The sequence below is a fragment of the Choloepus didactylus genome, chromosome 6 (assembly GCF_015220235.1).
Source record: "Choloepus didactylus isolate mChoDid1 chromosome 6, mChoDid1.pri, whole genome shotgun sequence".
NCBI classification, from domain to species: domain Eukaryota; kingdom Metazoa; phylum Chordata; class Mammalia; order Pilosa; family Megalonychidae; genus Choloepus; species Choloepus didactylus.
Genome location: NC_051312.1, coordinates 32818800 through 32834889, shown reverse-complemented (window position 1 = coordinate 32834889; position 16090 = coordinate 32818800). Strand labels below are relative to the sequence as shown.

The 16090-nt window shown below is 36.8% G+C and overlaps 1 protein-coding gene and 2 non-coding genes across 3 annotated transcripts in view; all 3 read right to left on the bottom strand.

Moving 5' to 3' along the window:
- The window catches only part of CKAP5 (cytoskeleton associated protein 5), a 138362-nt gene that overhangs the window by 3984 nt on the left and 118288 nt on the right, over positions 1-16090 (bottom strand). The window contains exons 25-38 of the mRNA XM_037838906.1: positions 15129-15323; positions 14609-14744; positions 13417-13505; positions 11904-12029; positions 10498-10647; positions 9988-10191; positions 9700-9835; positions 9089-9282; positions 7930-8102; positions 6567-6740; positions 6225-6345; positions 1428-1607; positions 735-922; positions 228-303 (exon numbers count right to left, since the gene is read on the bottom strand). Coding sequence (XP_037694834.1) covers positions 228-303; positions 735-922; positions 1428-1607; positions 6225-6345; positions 6567-6740; positions 7930-8102; positions 9089-9282; positions 9700-9835; positions 9988-10191; positions 10498-10647; positions 11904-12029; positions 13417-13505; positions 14609-14744; positions 15129-15323 — 2142 coding nt within the window. The remainder of the gene's footprint in view (positions 1-227; positions 304-734; positions 923-1427; positions 1608-6224; positions 6346-6566; positions 6741-7929; positions 8103-9088; positions 9283-9699; positions 9836-9987; positions 10192-10497; positions 10648-11903; positions 12030-13416; positions 13506-14608; positions 14745-15128; positions 15324-16090) is intronic.
- Positions 6075-6174, bottom strand: LOC119538947. The gene has a single exon (XR_005217728.1). It is a non-coding gene; the product is annotated as a small nucleolar RNA SNORD67 (small nucleolar RNA).
- LOC119538946 lies at positions 9492-9603 on the bottom strand. Its single transcript, XR_005217727.1, has one exon. It is a non-coding gene; the product is annotated as a small nucleolar RNA SNORD67 (small nucleolar RNA).

Genomic DNA, 16090 nt, shown 5'->3' with positions numbered 1-16090 from the left:
GTGAAATATTTACAAAGTAGTTCTTCTTTGTCACTGTTTGAGGCCAGTATTGTTTAGGCCTGAGCATGGGGTATAAATTGGAGGCAGGGATATTTGGACTAACTATATTCTTCAGGTGGGTCTTGTTTGATTTGAGCCTATGTCTTAGCTCCAGATCCTCTTTCCCCATACTTTAATAAATTGATTTTATGTTTGAAAGAAAAGAGATCAAATAATTTCAACTTCACCTTCATAACAAGCTCTGAGAATTTGGGGGAACTGGCTGTTGCTAGCAGGCTGTCTTGGAGCAAAACAAGTAGAGCGCTGTGAAAAAAAAACCAACATTAGTAATTTTCAAACCTGCATTCCAATTAAAATCAGTACTTGAAAGGGCAAGTGTGAATATTCTCTACCCATCTAATAAACTGAGAGCTCACAGACCAGCAACTGTCTTTGATTACTTTGACATTCAGTTATTAAGATAATACACATAATTTTAGCTTTGGTACCAACTGGTAAATGATAAAGCCTGACTGCTCTTTTTTATTGTCACTGGAAGCAGAGAAAGAAATGTACTGGAAGTGTAAATTATTACTTGTTTTACCTGTTGTCTCAAGCCGGAATGAATACCTTTGGTTCATTAGGAGGAGAATAGCAATAAATCAATTTATTAGGCAAACCTAAAGTTACATACAACTTTATCTAGTGACTTTCTGGTTTCTATGGGTAGACAGAGTTGTTCTGGGCTCTAATACCTCAGGATGTTGGTTTGGTCTGACTTCTCCAGAACTTTCACCACCAAGAGGTTCACAGAGCGGATCACCTGTTGTCCTTCCTCTAGATCTTCAATTCGAGAATCCAGCATTAAGGTGATGAGGCCATGCATTAGGTCCTTCAGTACTCCGGTGGAGGCCTCCCGGGCTAGACTCTCTATCTGAAACAGCTAGCCAGCCATAACCATGTTAGGGAGGTTTAAAAATGTATAGAATAAGAAAGATAAACCTGGATGGCATAATTTAACATTTGATTGGTTTTGTAAAAGATTCAGAGTATTAAGAAAAAAATAAAAATCACACAATCCCTCAGAAGGTTATTATTATTAGTAATAACCAAAATGAACTGGTGTCTTTCCTTCCTGTTATACAAAGTATTTTTAATTTTAATGTAAGCATTCTTATATTTGAAAAGCCAGCTGGAGACCACCATGCCTAATGAAGAAACTGACAAGAAGCAGAATTCTAGGTAGACTATAAGCATTCTGCTTTATATCCTAACAATAAGGTAAGCTGGAGTTCCAATAGAAGTAGTCAGTAGCTTGCTACGCTACATATGTAAAATTTTACCAAGTGACATAGGACTCTCTGTTACACCTGCACTGGTGCAGGCTTTAGAACCTGGTGGGTGAGAGACTGAAGGGAAGGTTCATGGTGTGCAGAGGTTGCCCTTACCGAAATCATGTTGCCAATGATACAGCTGTACAACTTGATGATCTCATCCTTCTCCAATTTCTCATCTGCCATGTGTGTGTTGTAGATGAGTCTCAGCTGCATGAATGTGGCTATCAGAAACTGATCAATATGGCCAGACATAGCTTCGGCTTTGTCTTCCTGTCTCAGGACCTCATCGATCTGATAACAAAAAACCCAAGATATATTTTCCAAGCTTCACACTTCTAAGTAGCAGAAAGATACAAAAAGGGACTTCTCTGTATTTATTGGCAAAGTATTTCCAATATCTTACCTTGAAAAAAAACCCCAGATACTTTGCATATAAATAACCAGGCCTTAAGGATTCAATCATTCAACAAATATTTCTGAACAAGACACTGTCAAATGAATTAGGTGCAGGTCCTATAAAACCTTACTGACTAATAAGGGAATAATAATCCCTATGTTTAATTCAATTTGTTAAAAAAAATACTTTCATATCCATTATATCATTTGATCATCCTAACAGCTCTAAGAGGTTGACAGGGCTGACATTAAGATATCCATTTACCAGATGAGAAAAGTGAGGCTCAGAAAGATCAGACAACTCATTCCAAACTCAAAACTTAGGTCTCCTACATCTTGGCCCAGTGCTCTTTTTGCTTCAGTACACTGGTTGTCACTAATGGTAAAACATTACTGTGGGAAACATATACCTGCTATTCACTGTAGTAAAAATAGCTTTATTTTTATGATTACCTCACACTCTACATAAATAACAACCATGATAAATTCTCAGTGATCATGCTTTCATGCAGGGCTGCCACCACGCCCAATTCCAAGAGCACCAAATTACACTCTGTATTCCACGTGCCAGGAGGCAGCATTTATATAGACTACGATGTGAATGGTACCCCAAGGTGTTGTGGAATTCAGGGATCCTACTTTCATTTATCTCTTTGTACATATATACCCCATAAGCACACACACACAATTTTATATAACTGAGTCCATTTAACAACGCCATTTCAACATGGACACCATAGAAAAATACTATCTTTTTTTTGGTGGGAATGGGTATGTACACCCCTTTTTCTTCATGTTCATAGATATAACCACATATGCATACATTTATAGTGTCAAAGTTTCGGTCACTGTTTATTCTACAAGAGGATTATAGTATATACACTTTGCTGCATCTAGCTTTTCTCACGCAATAGAAAATTATGAAAATCCCAAAAGTCAACAGAACAGTTCTAACATTATTTTTAAAGGCAGCATCATTGTCCATGTATGCATGTACCAAAATTTATTCAAACACTTCCTTACTGATGAACTTTCAGTACGTTTCTAATTTGTTTGTTCTTCCTGTTGCCAGATACCCTAAGGTGTGTTATGTTATTCTTTACCTGCTCAGGATTCACTCTTGGGTGTGGCTTTTGGAAACCCTCAACAGTGGCAATCTGAGAGTGGTGGGAGACGTAGCAGCTTCAGGCCTTGCCAGCTAGTGGCGTACCAGCTGCAAGTTGTCAGTCATCTGGCAAAGCACCAAGAACAGGCATTTCTGTTCTTTGGTCTCTGAAGGGGTAAAAGCTAGAGTCTTTCCAGGCTCAGAGAGTCAACTCAGCCTTTCTATTCAGCTACCTGTAGTTCCTTGGGGGCCAGGGAGAACACCAGAACCTTTCAGTAATACTCACATAGGTCACTGTTACCCTTCAGGATTCCCTTTGGGGATCTACTGATCTCCACAGACAAAGAGACGTCTCTCCAGGATTTCTGGTGTTTTGATCCTCATCCTTGGGCTCTACCAAATTAAACCCCAGATTCTCTGTAGGCTCACATGGAAAAATGTCTTGTACAAGATAAAGCTTGAGATCTGCTCACACATTTCAGACACAGTGTAGCTGACCTAGTAGCTCCTCTGTTTAGAAAGGCAGATGGTTGTTGGATTGAAAGTGATAGAGAAGAGCAACAGAGATGTATGTATTCAAGTCACTAGGTTCCAGAAACCCGTTTGTTTTCTTCCCGTACCCAAATTGTTAACAGTGTTAATTTGTCAAACAACAGCAAAAGCCCTGTGCTAGGATTCCTTATTCTGCCCTTCCATTCCTAATCATCTGTCTTCATTTGGTTGTCTAGTGGGCTGCTCAAACTTAACACAGCAAAGACATATATATCTCTTGATTTCCAACCTCTCGAGCCAGCTTCCTGATCTTGGTACATACACAGTACTACTATCCACCTAGTTGCTCAAGCCAAAAATCAGGGGTTTATTCTTGATTCCGTTCCTTCCTTTCTCATATCCAATGTATCACCAATTCCTCTGGACTCTATCTCCAAAAAATAAATCTATTTTCTTCCTTTCCATCACCATCTTAAGGGCATGTCATAGAGTTTTTCATATGAATTTTGGCCATAGCTTCCTAATAGGTCTCCCAGAATCTATTCTTGCCCTACCTATAATCCAATTTTTAGAGTGGTCAGAGTGGTTTTTACCCACCCAAATTAAAAAAAAAAAGTTCAAACATTACAGAAAACTTGGAAGTATGGAAAAGGAACTTTATATTCTGAATCATATAAGAGTAAGCTGCCAGTCTGATGTTCTATGCCCTTCAAATACTTTAGTGTGTATTACTTAATAACAATGACTTTAATGACTTTCTCTGTCATAATCATGATACAATCATCAAAATTAGGAAATTAACATTGACTTCACTACTCTCTATCCTCAGACCCCATTCACTTTTCTCCAATTACAGCAAAAGGTCAGTCTAGAATCATGTACTGGATTTAGTTATCTCTCTTTGGTCTCTCTTCAGTCTGAAACAGTTCCTCAGTCTTTCCTTCACTTTCTTGACCCTAACACAGGATACAGGCCATTCATTTTATAAAATGTCCCTCAATTTGCATTTGTTTGAGGTTTCCTTTGGATTCAATTCAGGCTGCACATCGTTAGCAGAAATATCACCAGAGTGAAGCTGAATTCTCACTGGATCCTATCAAGTGGCACATGATTTCATTTTGTCCCATTATTGATGTTGTTCACTTTTATCACTTAATTAAGAAGTAAGGTGGTTTCCGCCAGGCTTCTCTTCCTTCAAATTACTCTTTGTACTCAAAGAAATTGTTGGGAAGTACTATGAAACTACATAAATATCACATTTCTCTTCAAATTTTTAATTGAAACATTAACATGTACATGGACCTGTGGTTTCCTATTTTATTAAATATTTTATTGAATTTAGTAAGTTTACTGATTTTCATCCAATTTATTAGATTATAACTCATTATCATTATTTATTTTGATTCTCAAATTGTCCCCCATTTGGATAGAATCCATTCTAGTTGGCCTCTGTTATCTTTCTGACATGTCCCTATCACCCTATGAGCCTACCTTTTTTTTGTCTGGCATAACATGTTCCAGACTTATCTTGTATTTTCCCTGACTCAGCCCTGGAATCAGCCATTTCTCTAAGGAACACTCATTACTTTTAAGTGGAAAATGGTATTTATAAGACAAGATTTGGGTACTGGGTATGCTCATTGCCATTCTCAGTTCCTCGCAGTGCAAAGAGCTAGGGAATATATATATACACATACACCTATATGTATATTACATGTCATAAAGATACCTTATGTAGGTATATATATACACATGTACATTTATATTTAATTCCACATTTACCTATAAATTGAAAACCATGAGTTCATACTGACACATCTAATTCTGTTCCAACACCAGTCTATTTTGCTCACCTTCCATATCTGTAATTCCTTTCTCTGACAGTGAGAAATCTGATTCTCTTTACTGTCATCATATTCATTTATTTGACCAATCTCTTTGTATGTAACCAATTGCTCATCTCTGCCACCAACCCACTCCCACGCAGATGCCCTTTTCTCCTACTTCGGCTCCTGACTCCCCATTCTGAGTCCTTCTCCACCACTTCTCCCAACACACATGGAAGCCCTCCTCACAATGCTTGGGCTCTGAGACCCTCACTTTGGGCCCTGTGGCTCTCCACTCCTACCCTCTCACCACAACCATGGATGCCTACCTTGCTCCACCCTACCTAATGGCTTTAGGACTGGATTGTTAAGAAAGAGAAAATGAGGAAGAAGAGGAAGAGGAGAAAGACTTAAAAAAAAAAAAAAAAAAGTAGCTTCTTTGCTTCAAATCTTTTAATGGCTTCCGATCACATAAATAAAACCCAAACAACATTGCCTGAAACTTCCAAAGCCCTACATGATCTGGTCTCTCTTTTTACCTCTCAAAACTTATTTTGTACCATTCTCCTCCTTGCCCACTATGCTCCAGGTGCATGGGCTGTCTGTGATTTCCTTGAAGAACCAAACTCATTCCTGTAACAGCTGTTCCTTCTGCTTGGAATGCTCTTATCTCGGATCCATACATCCTTGTTATTCAGACTTTCCCCTACCACCCAGTCTGTTATTCAGACTTTCTCTCTCTTAAGACTCCTACTTTAGTCATATTTACAAAGTAGTTACTATTCTCTGATATTGTCTTATTTGTCTCTGTCCACTAAAATCTAAGTAAGTTTCATGGTCCCTACTTGTTCACAGCTGTATCTCCAACTCCGGTGAATGAATGCAATTATAAAAATGCAAGGCTCTAGTAGAGCTATATCCTGTGAGGCAAATGATGACTGTGAGCAACTCCTGTGCACTTTTTTCACCAGGGCAGAACTGAAAGATGCCTGCATCCCACTACTGTGACTCCACCAGTGTACAACCCATCACTCTCACAGCCTCTACATGCAAAAACAGAATTACAGTTATGATTAGAACCCCCATTACCTGTGTTAGAGCTTGGATGCTCGTATTGATGTCACCACTGGCTACTTGGGAGATAATGAAATTGATTGTGGATGCTGTATTGCTGTGCATGTCATCGAAGTGTGGTGAAACAGCCCGGATCCTAGACAGCAGAGCAAAGGGAAAAATTCAATCTCTATTACAAGACATACCAGTAAGATGGAATTACTCAGTTCCCCACTAGGTCTGGGTCTTATTCAAGAATGGTTATTAGATAGTAGTTCTAAAAGGTTTTAATTGCACACTACCAGCATGGAGTTCTTTTCACACATGCGTTGCAAGGACCACGGACTGCTTATAATTAAATGAAGGAGTTTAACTTACTTGGGTTCAGGAATAAGAACTGGTTCAAAAATGTCATCCAGTTTGTGTTGGACAAGTTCTGGCATTTCACAGCGGACTGTACCACTGTCATTCTCAATCTCATCTAGATCTAGCTGGAATTCTCGGCGAACCATCTGGGCTGCTTCAGGATGCCCACTCATGCTTCGTGCTTGGCTAAGGGAAGCAGAAAGAAGGTCCTGAACTAACAGAATTCTTAACCAAAGGGCAAGAGTAGCACTGCCAGTTGCCCCAAAGCTTCAAGACAGATGTTCAACTTCTGGTTTCAGCCCCACTGAATGATTTAAGTCCTAGAGTCTAGGCAAATGCCTTCAATGGGCAACGAACATTGGTTCATGAGTATTCTGAAAAAGCAGATAACTTTAACTTGTACTTACACCATCTGCCAAGTTATAAGTATTACCTCTGGTTTATTACAGCCAACAACCCTTACACTGCTGTGGCAGAAAATAATAAAAGTATCCATAATACTTACATTGACTCAAAGTTCACTTCTTATGGGAAAATAGATAAGAAAAATCTAGACTGGCTATTTTTTCCCCATCAAATTAACCAGTGTTTAAGTTTTTCTAATCATGAGCATCATTCCAGGCAGTGCACAGTATACATCTTACAGTTTGAGGGACAGTCAGTTACCTTTTCTAGGAATATTCACTTCTGACAAATCAGGACCAGCATTCTATCCAAGCAATAGGCATTAAAAGTTTCCAAATTCAAAATGGTTAAAATTATACTTATGACACAACCCCAAATAGAGCTGTCCTGCTTAGAAGGCAGAATTTTGAGTCCCTAAGCCAATTCTGGGTTGCATCCATTTTAGTTAGCCTTAACTCAATAATAGGGACCTGAGGATGACCAAATATAATACAAGGAAGAAGGTGAATCAGTATTTAGCCACATGACATTGAGTTGCCATTTCTGCTAGACACTGGGCTTTTGGGGAAGGCTTGATTCATCGGATACTTATGGATACCCTCCATCCTGGTTATATACTCTAAGCCAGTCATCCTGCAGAGGGGATGAATCCAAATCAGAAGTTAGAAAGATATAAGAGCCTGCTAATGAGAAATTAGCAGGCAGTACTTACATCCTATAAGTGTGATACATAATTTTGTCCACGGAAAAGCAATGAAAGAAGGCACAAGACCATTTAGAAGTGGTTTTGAGACAAAGACAAAGACAATGAAGACTGAAGATTAAACATCTGATTACAGGACATTTACCCATACATTTTCTCATGCATGATAATGATACAAGAACTCAAGATTGTGTTACAAGACAAGCTCTGAGCATATAAGGCAAAGCTCACAGAGACGCTCTCAGACAACTATCTCCATCTACATACTTGAGTTTGGAGGACATGTCCTCAGATGGTCCCTTGCGAAGTATGTTGGCATTGGAGCTTATGCTTTGTGTGCGCTGAGGCTTCTCTTCCATTTGTTTTATTGGTGCAGCAGAGGGCCTCTTTGCTGACCGCTTAATCCGCTCTTCAAGCATGCTCATATCCTTTTCAGAAAGCTGTATAAAGAAGCCAAATTTAATTTATTAGCATATCCCTCTACTAGAATATAAGGAAAACTAAAAATCTAATTGGAGGACTCAAGAATTAATATTCATTTTCATATCTAAGCAAATAGAACCTAGAATGTTAGAAGTTCAGTTTTAAAACACTATCTACATTTTTAAATCAACCACTGTTAATAACTGCCTAGCTGTAATAATAAGAGAACATAAAAAAGAAGGAAAGAATACAAAAGGGAAGATTATTAATAACTATAAATAAAAAAGGCAAAAATAGTAAATGAAGCTACCCTATTTTTGTTCGTCAATGCTAACTTGCTGTGTGACTATGGGCAACAAACTTTAATTTTGATCATCTGCAAAATTCCCACCTCCTTTTTCTCCTTCACTGGGCTGTACAAGGATTAATCAGATAATTCAAGCAAAAGTTTGTAAGTACAGGACAAATATATGGTGAAATGAAGAGGCAACTGGAGCGAAGAACTGAGATCCAGCCATGATAGGGACTGGCTTAAAGGAGCTAAAGAAGTCAGAAGCAAGCTAGTATGCCTGGAAAGTCTGGCTCATGGCTTTAGCATGAGACTTGATATGACAGGTACTAGTATCCACTTTGTACACAGATTCAGTGGGTACTTGTTAACCAGAAACTACACGCATTAAAAATTACAAAGTAGACTGCCAGCAGAATTTAAATCCCCAACTAGCTCAGATTTCTTCATTCAAATATGGCTCTCATTTCTAAAGCAAATGGCTATAAGTAGAATGCTCTGAAAAGAAAATTTGATTTTCAATAAAACACAGCCTAAAATAACCAGAGACACCCTCAAGTGTTCATCTGGATTTAAGAACATATTGATAGGTTGAGTATAATAAAAAAGCGGAAAAAAATTTAGCTATAGCCGAGATGGCATGAAACTTGACACCTAAGAGGTCTTGCAGTTCTGTTCACATGCTGACAATGTTCAGAGAAAAGAGTCACTCACATTTCCAATCAGTTTGAACACCTGATCCCCATGTACATTGTACACCGTTACAATGGTGTTGAGTGCAGCATTGCGTACAGCATTGTCACGGTCTCCTATATGAATAGCTATCTCCTTTAAGGCTTTTCCTGGGGTTGGCTGGCAAACATTCATGCCATAGGACTCCACCAGACACCCAAGCTCTTCCAAGCACTCTGATGGGAGAGAAAGGCTAGTTAATAATAGACTCAATACACATCTGGCATAGAGACCTATCTTTACTAGTTAAATTTCCCTTGGCATACAGAAAGGACTAAAACCTTATTCTGGCGCCAGTTAGAACTTTTTCTTGTTTACTAACTTCTTATAAAACACACAATAAAATAATGGTGCTATACCAAGTGATCCTGAAAGAAAGGGACGGTGTGAGTCAGATGGCCCCTGTGCACTTGATTTTGTCACCAGGGTGGTACTGAGTGGTCCCTGTATCAACCTGATACCACGGCTCCACCAGTGTGCAACTCATCATTCTCACAGCCCAAATCAAAAGGTTGGAATCAACTATACAGATTTTGAACAAATTTCCTTCTTAACTTATAAACTATTTTCTCAATTTCAATTATATACATCACCTGCTCTCTGCTTAGAGTTTTTGGATTTGGTTCCTTCCATGATGAAAGGGAACATCTTGCTAGCTGGGTAGACAAGGCACATCCGGTTCAGGATGGCACGGACATCTTTACGAATGACATCCTTTGGTTCTCCAACCTAATCAATAAAGGAAATAATAATAAAGTGAGGCATTTTCTGAGATAGAAGGTATCACCATAGAATAAATGAAAATGGGAGAGGGAATAAGTATAGGAACTGAGGTCAGCTGGGATTTTTGAGCAGTCTTCAAAGTGAGAACAACACATTACCTTGAGGATGAGATACGGGATAAAGGAAGATGCTTCATTCTCGGTAAGATGATATTCCTCTTCACTTAGCAGGGTGAAAAGTAATTTTAAATATTCTAGGGCTTTCATTAGGACGCTTGTATTGGTGTCAAAAAACCGCAGGGTAAGCCACTTTAAGATAAGATCCAGGCAACCAATGACACCCTCTTTTTCACTCTCCAAGTGCTTAAAATAAAACAAAATAAAAACCTCACAAATAAGACTCTATAAAAACTTAAGTCTTATTAGACAAGTACCTCTTAAATTTTACAGGGGTCCAAAAATAAAATGATAGATTTTTAGGCCTGCATAAGACCTAAAAAATACAGATGTGCAGTTTTTATTCTACCAAAAAACAAGACAGCTCTAAAAACAGTGAACATAGTGTATTCCACTTCCTTCTCAACTCAATGCAAACTGCTAAGTTATTTCACAGGGCTCAGTATTGTCACATGACTGAGATATGTATATATTTATCTACAGCAAACTTACATCAACCATGACAGCTAGAGCTTTGTTATGATGCTGAAAATCTGAGTGAAACATTTCATCTTGTAACCATTTTGCTACACAGCTAGACATCTGAGTCTTCAGTTGTTCAATGTATTCATCCCGGGGAGTAGTAAAATTCCATTTCAGCACCTGAAAAAATCCAGTGAAAAGGATGTCAGCAGTGCTGGAGTTCAACTGCGAAATGAGGTAGAATCATATTTAATCCAGTTGCAGCTATCAATTTAATAGGATATTTTAAAATTAATAAGATTCATTTGTAATTAAACATGAAGGCAAAATTTACTCTCAAGTTGTAATCCTTCTGAAAGATGAGCAACTCTGAAAGTCTTCTAGGAATAAAATTTTTAGTAATTCTTACTTACTAGATAAGTCAATGCTATGCTCCCGTGTGATATGGTGGACACAGTACAACTTTATAAGAGTGCAATTTTGAAACATCTATCAAATTTTAAAATGCACATACCAATCTAAGAATTTAATATAGATATACTCACATATGATCTACATAAAAAGATCCTTACTGCAGTACAGTTTGTAACAGAGAAAGACAGGAAATAAGTAACCTAAATGTCCAACATAGTGGATTGGATAAAGAAAGGTACATACATACAATCTACCAATAAAAAGAATAAGCCAAATTATATGTATATATATAATGCAAATACATATGCAGACATGGAATGATCTTTAAGATATTTCAAACATATTAAAAGGTAAGATACAAAACAAAAGTATGACATGTTCCCATCTGTGTAAAAGGAAGGGCTATATATTTATACATACACATTTGTATAGGTATGGGATAGTTCTGGAGTAGTACCCACACACAAAAAAACTGGTAATAATATCTGTCCCTGCGGAGGGAGACTGGACTTGAAGTGAGACATGCTTTTCATCTATATGATACAGTTTTTGTAGTGGATGATTTTTTTTTAAGCCACATACATATTTTGAAAAAACTTTAAAATGACCCAATAAAACCAAAACAACATTAAAAGATAAATGATTGAACTTGTCATATTTAGTCACCAAGTCTGTCTTTTAATATATTGGGGTATAAGGAGTCGTCCATTATATATGTATAGTTGATAAAAATCAATGAATACTTCCCATACTTTGATTCTAGAAATTAAACACACCTCTAAATCATTCTTTTCTATTTGGAGGAAAAACAGGCAATAGCTTATTTCTATAGAGTCTTTTGTAGGAATCAAAGCACCCATAAAGTACTTTAGAGAAAGAAAAAGATGTAATTCACAAGGTAAAGATTCAGTTAATTACAAGATGTTTCACAATGATTCAAATTTCAGATAGTAAAACTATTATTAATAAAACAAACAAACAAAAAGCCCAAAACATCTGAAAAATTCTTATCCCTTCCTTACCTTCAATCCTTTTTCATCTTTCATCCTTTGCTCCTTTCCATTTGGAATAACAATAAAAATAGGACCAGATTTGTCTTCATCCTCCTTTAAGCTGGTTTTACTTGGCACTTTCTTTCCTTGTGCACTCTACAACCATGGTTCAGGAAATATGGATTAGCAAGGTCATTTCTCTGGGACTATGAGGTTGCTGCCCAGTAAAAGGGTACTGTAGAAACCAGAGAACCCTTTCTACATTTTATTTCACATGAAAGAAATAGATGAGATAGAATCTTGCTTATAATAATGTTTTTGTAGATGTTCTCTAGAAATGTTTCTAATAGCGTTCTTAAGCAACTATTGGTTAGCCTTTGGGCTGGCATGCAGTTTAATTGGCAAGCTGCTACTATCTATCATAGACTATTTTTATTTATTGGATAGTTCTTTTCTTTCTTGAAATCTTCAATACCATTTACAGCTACCTATATTAACAATATTTTGAATGACATTTAAACATTTCACACCACTTAGCTGAGAAAATTTTTCTGTAACTCCCCATATTTATATGTATCTTTATCACATCAGAATAACCTTAATCACTGGGGCTGCTTCCAGAGAGTTGCTAGAAACATTTTAAATACTTAAATCACAAAAGTGGCTTTTAAAAATAATCTAAGATTTAGAATCTTTGGATCAGATGGAAAGAAAATAGTGAACACTCAGTATATATGTTTAAAGTAAAATTTGATTTTAATTATTGGAATTATTATTATAAATATTGTAAGAGTTCACTATTTCTAGTGAACCAGAACTTTCTTTCTAGTTCAAACACTGCAACCATTCAGTCAAAACAAATATGAGATAACATATGTGAAAATGCTTTGTAAACTGCAAAATATTGAAAAAAAAAAAAAAGTATGGCATTAAGAACAGAGTTAAAGAGTTTGAAGCATTCATGATCAAAACACTAAAATAAACACTTGTTAAATATGGGGTGAGGATGGGGAGAAGGGCAGGAAAAGACAGCTTCACTGGATAGTTTAGGAAATAATTACCCATTTAAATTAACACACGGAGTTAAAGGACCCAAATGTAGGGAAGAAACATGAATAACTAATATTAAGAAGAATGGTCCCAGAGTGCCCATTTTATGAGTGCACAGATGTGGAAAGAATTGGTGATGCATTGAAGAAAGTCACAATGGTGTAAGGACAAAAGATATTTCCTTATAGATGAATCAGAACACCTTCTTGTATGAAGACTTCACTGTGCCACATTCGAAGGAAGCTGATTACCTTCCTTTCTCAAATAAAAATCAACCAAAATAATTATTCTGCCAGAGCTACAAATGATTTCCTTCCCTCTTCATTACAGGAACCGTAACAGCATCTCTAGAGAACTGGATGTCTCTGTTTTCAGATATTATTTAAAATGAACACTTGTATAAATAAATACTTTATATTATCTGATATCTTTCCTAATAGAATGTCTTGGTGTACAAAGCAATTCTATATCTAAGAATTCAGAGTTAACCTACCTTTGCTTTAGAGGAAACTCCTAGTGCTTTGGCCTTTTTGGGATCAGGCTTGGGTTCTACACTGCTCAAAATGGAATCTTCAACAGGTACTTTGAGAAAAAAAGCATGAACAATACACATAAGCTCTAAATAATAACTTTTATTCTAGGCATGTTAAATATATAATGATGATGATAAGGTCTGCAGTTTCATATTTATAAAGTTATAAAGTATTAGATTTTTTTCCTAATCTTTTCCTCCCCTAATTTTTCGTAAAGTTTAACCTTAAGAAATGAATTCAGAAAATCTATACTTCCTTTACATTTAAACTTCAGTGTTAAAACCTTTTTCTAAACAGCAGTTTAAACATCTTTTTTGCTAGACTGATACTTCTTTAAGGGTATCATTTTTGATACTTTGCTACTATATAGCAGTATTCCAATATTATAATTATATATATATACACACACACATATATATACATACATATATATATACACACACACACACACAAAATAGGTGTAAATTTCTAACATCTAGCACCAACAATTTCTTTCCCACTAAACTAAAGAATACTGTTTTGTTTAAGAAATAAATCTCTAGAAGAGAAAGCTTACATGTTAGCATTCTATTTATACATTATGGAATTTTAACAGCAGAATGAAGAAATCAAGAATATTCTCTTAAAGAAGATTAATATTAGAATGGATCAGTAAACAGCCAAGTGTTGTAGAAGGAGAATTCATTTGTGAACCAGGGAGTGGAATTCTATGCTGGTTCAGGCACTGGCTAGCTGGTTGACCTTGAGCAAGTCAACCTTGAGAAGCTAACCTCTTTTGATTAATAAAGCACATTAAGTTAGGTGGTCTCAGTTTCCCTTCCAACTATAATATCCAATAGGAGAAAACTGATTGTGGAAACTTTAATAAGATAGAACACTGGTTTTCTGGAGTATTTCAATGTGCTACTCACTCAATGAAGAGTCCCTTTTTGGACGTGGAAGCCAAATTAATCCTCTTTGTACCTTTAGCACAGTTCCTAACATAAAATAAGTACCAGACAAATGTTTGTGAAAGGAGAGTAAGCAGAGAGGAAAGGAGGGCTTGATATTTAGGCTGTAAGGGACTGTGATGAAAAATGAAGGGTGGATTTCTTTTCAGCATCCCATAGGGCAGTGTTTCCTTCCCCTTTAACCCTCTTGAAACAGAATTACCTGAGGCAGGCTGGAATTTGGCTGGAGCGGACCCTCCTACTGGTTTGGAAGTTGCCTTAGCAGGTGCAGCAGGTTTAGCTGGCATGTTAGCTTTGGCTTTCTCTAGCATGGCCAAAACCTGATCTTTAGAAGTTGGCTAGAGACATAGTATAAGAAGTGAGAAGCCACATAAATGATACTCTCATATTATGTTTACTACAGATCTGCTGTAAAAAAATTACTGTGCTCCTAGCTTTGAAATACCAACGAAGTATCAAGGAGGCAGCAAACAGTGCAAGAGAAGTAACACATTATGAAGTCACACTAAATTAGCTATCCTCCTAGAAGGTCAGAATTTTCACCCTTGTGGAGTCAGCAGATTCTTTAGAGGTTCTACACTGCTCAATATTTTGTTTTTCCTCTCATCAGGATTACAAGTTTGAGATTTATAAGAGGTAACATAATCTTTTGCTTATATAAATTCATGTTCAATATTTTTCTATTGGCTTTCAACAACAACAACAACAAGTAGTTTAAGTACCTTTAGTTTCCCAGTAGCCTTGGCCATCTTCTCATATCCTAAATGCATCATGAAGAATGGCAAGGCATCCTGGGCCTTCTTTCGCACATCTCCATTGCGATCCTCTAGGCACGAGTAGAGATGAGGAACACAAAGGATAAGGTCTGTGGGGGTGGAACGAAGAGTAGGTAGTTTCTCAGCCAGCCAGCCCAGAAGCTGCCAAAAAATAGAGTAGTTAGTTACACACTTCAAGTGGAAAATTATTATTTATGATCTCAGGTTTAATGACTTTTTCAGTCTCAAACACTGAATTAGCTCTTACACTGCAACTTTCCAATAGAAAATCAGTAATTTCATTGCTCAATAATTGTGCTATATTTAAATAATAAATGCAAAGATGACAAAGTACTGTGAGGATACAGATATTTGAGTGTGAAATTATAAAGCATTAATAGTTCTTAATGAATTATAAAGATAGAAAACTTTCGCTTCTCTCCCCTCACCCCACCTTGTTTGTAAGTTGTAAGAAACACTCAGCTAGAGAAGGCCCAAAACATTTACTTCATCAGAAGACAAAATCTACCAGGACTTCTGTTTTCGTCTTATACTGACAGTTTTTCTCTGTAGCCCTAAAACAATTTATCTGTACGTATTTTCTAATTGAAATTTTTATTGAGATAACTGTAGTTTCACATATAATTATACTGTTACAGAGAGATCCCGTGTACTCTTTACCCAGTTTCCTTTAATAAAAGCATTTTACAAAACTACAGTACGGTATCACAACCAGGATAATGACCATTGATACAATCCATTGATTATTCGGTTTTCCCCAGCTTTACCTGTACTCATTTGTGTGTATTTAGTTCTGTGCAATTTTATCACATGTGCAGATTAGTATACCCACCACCAGAGTCAGGACACTAAACAGTTCCTGCTCAAGGATCCCTCAATGTTGCCTTTTCATAACTATACCCACCTCC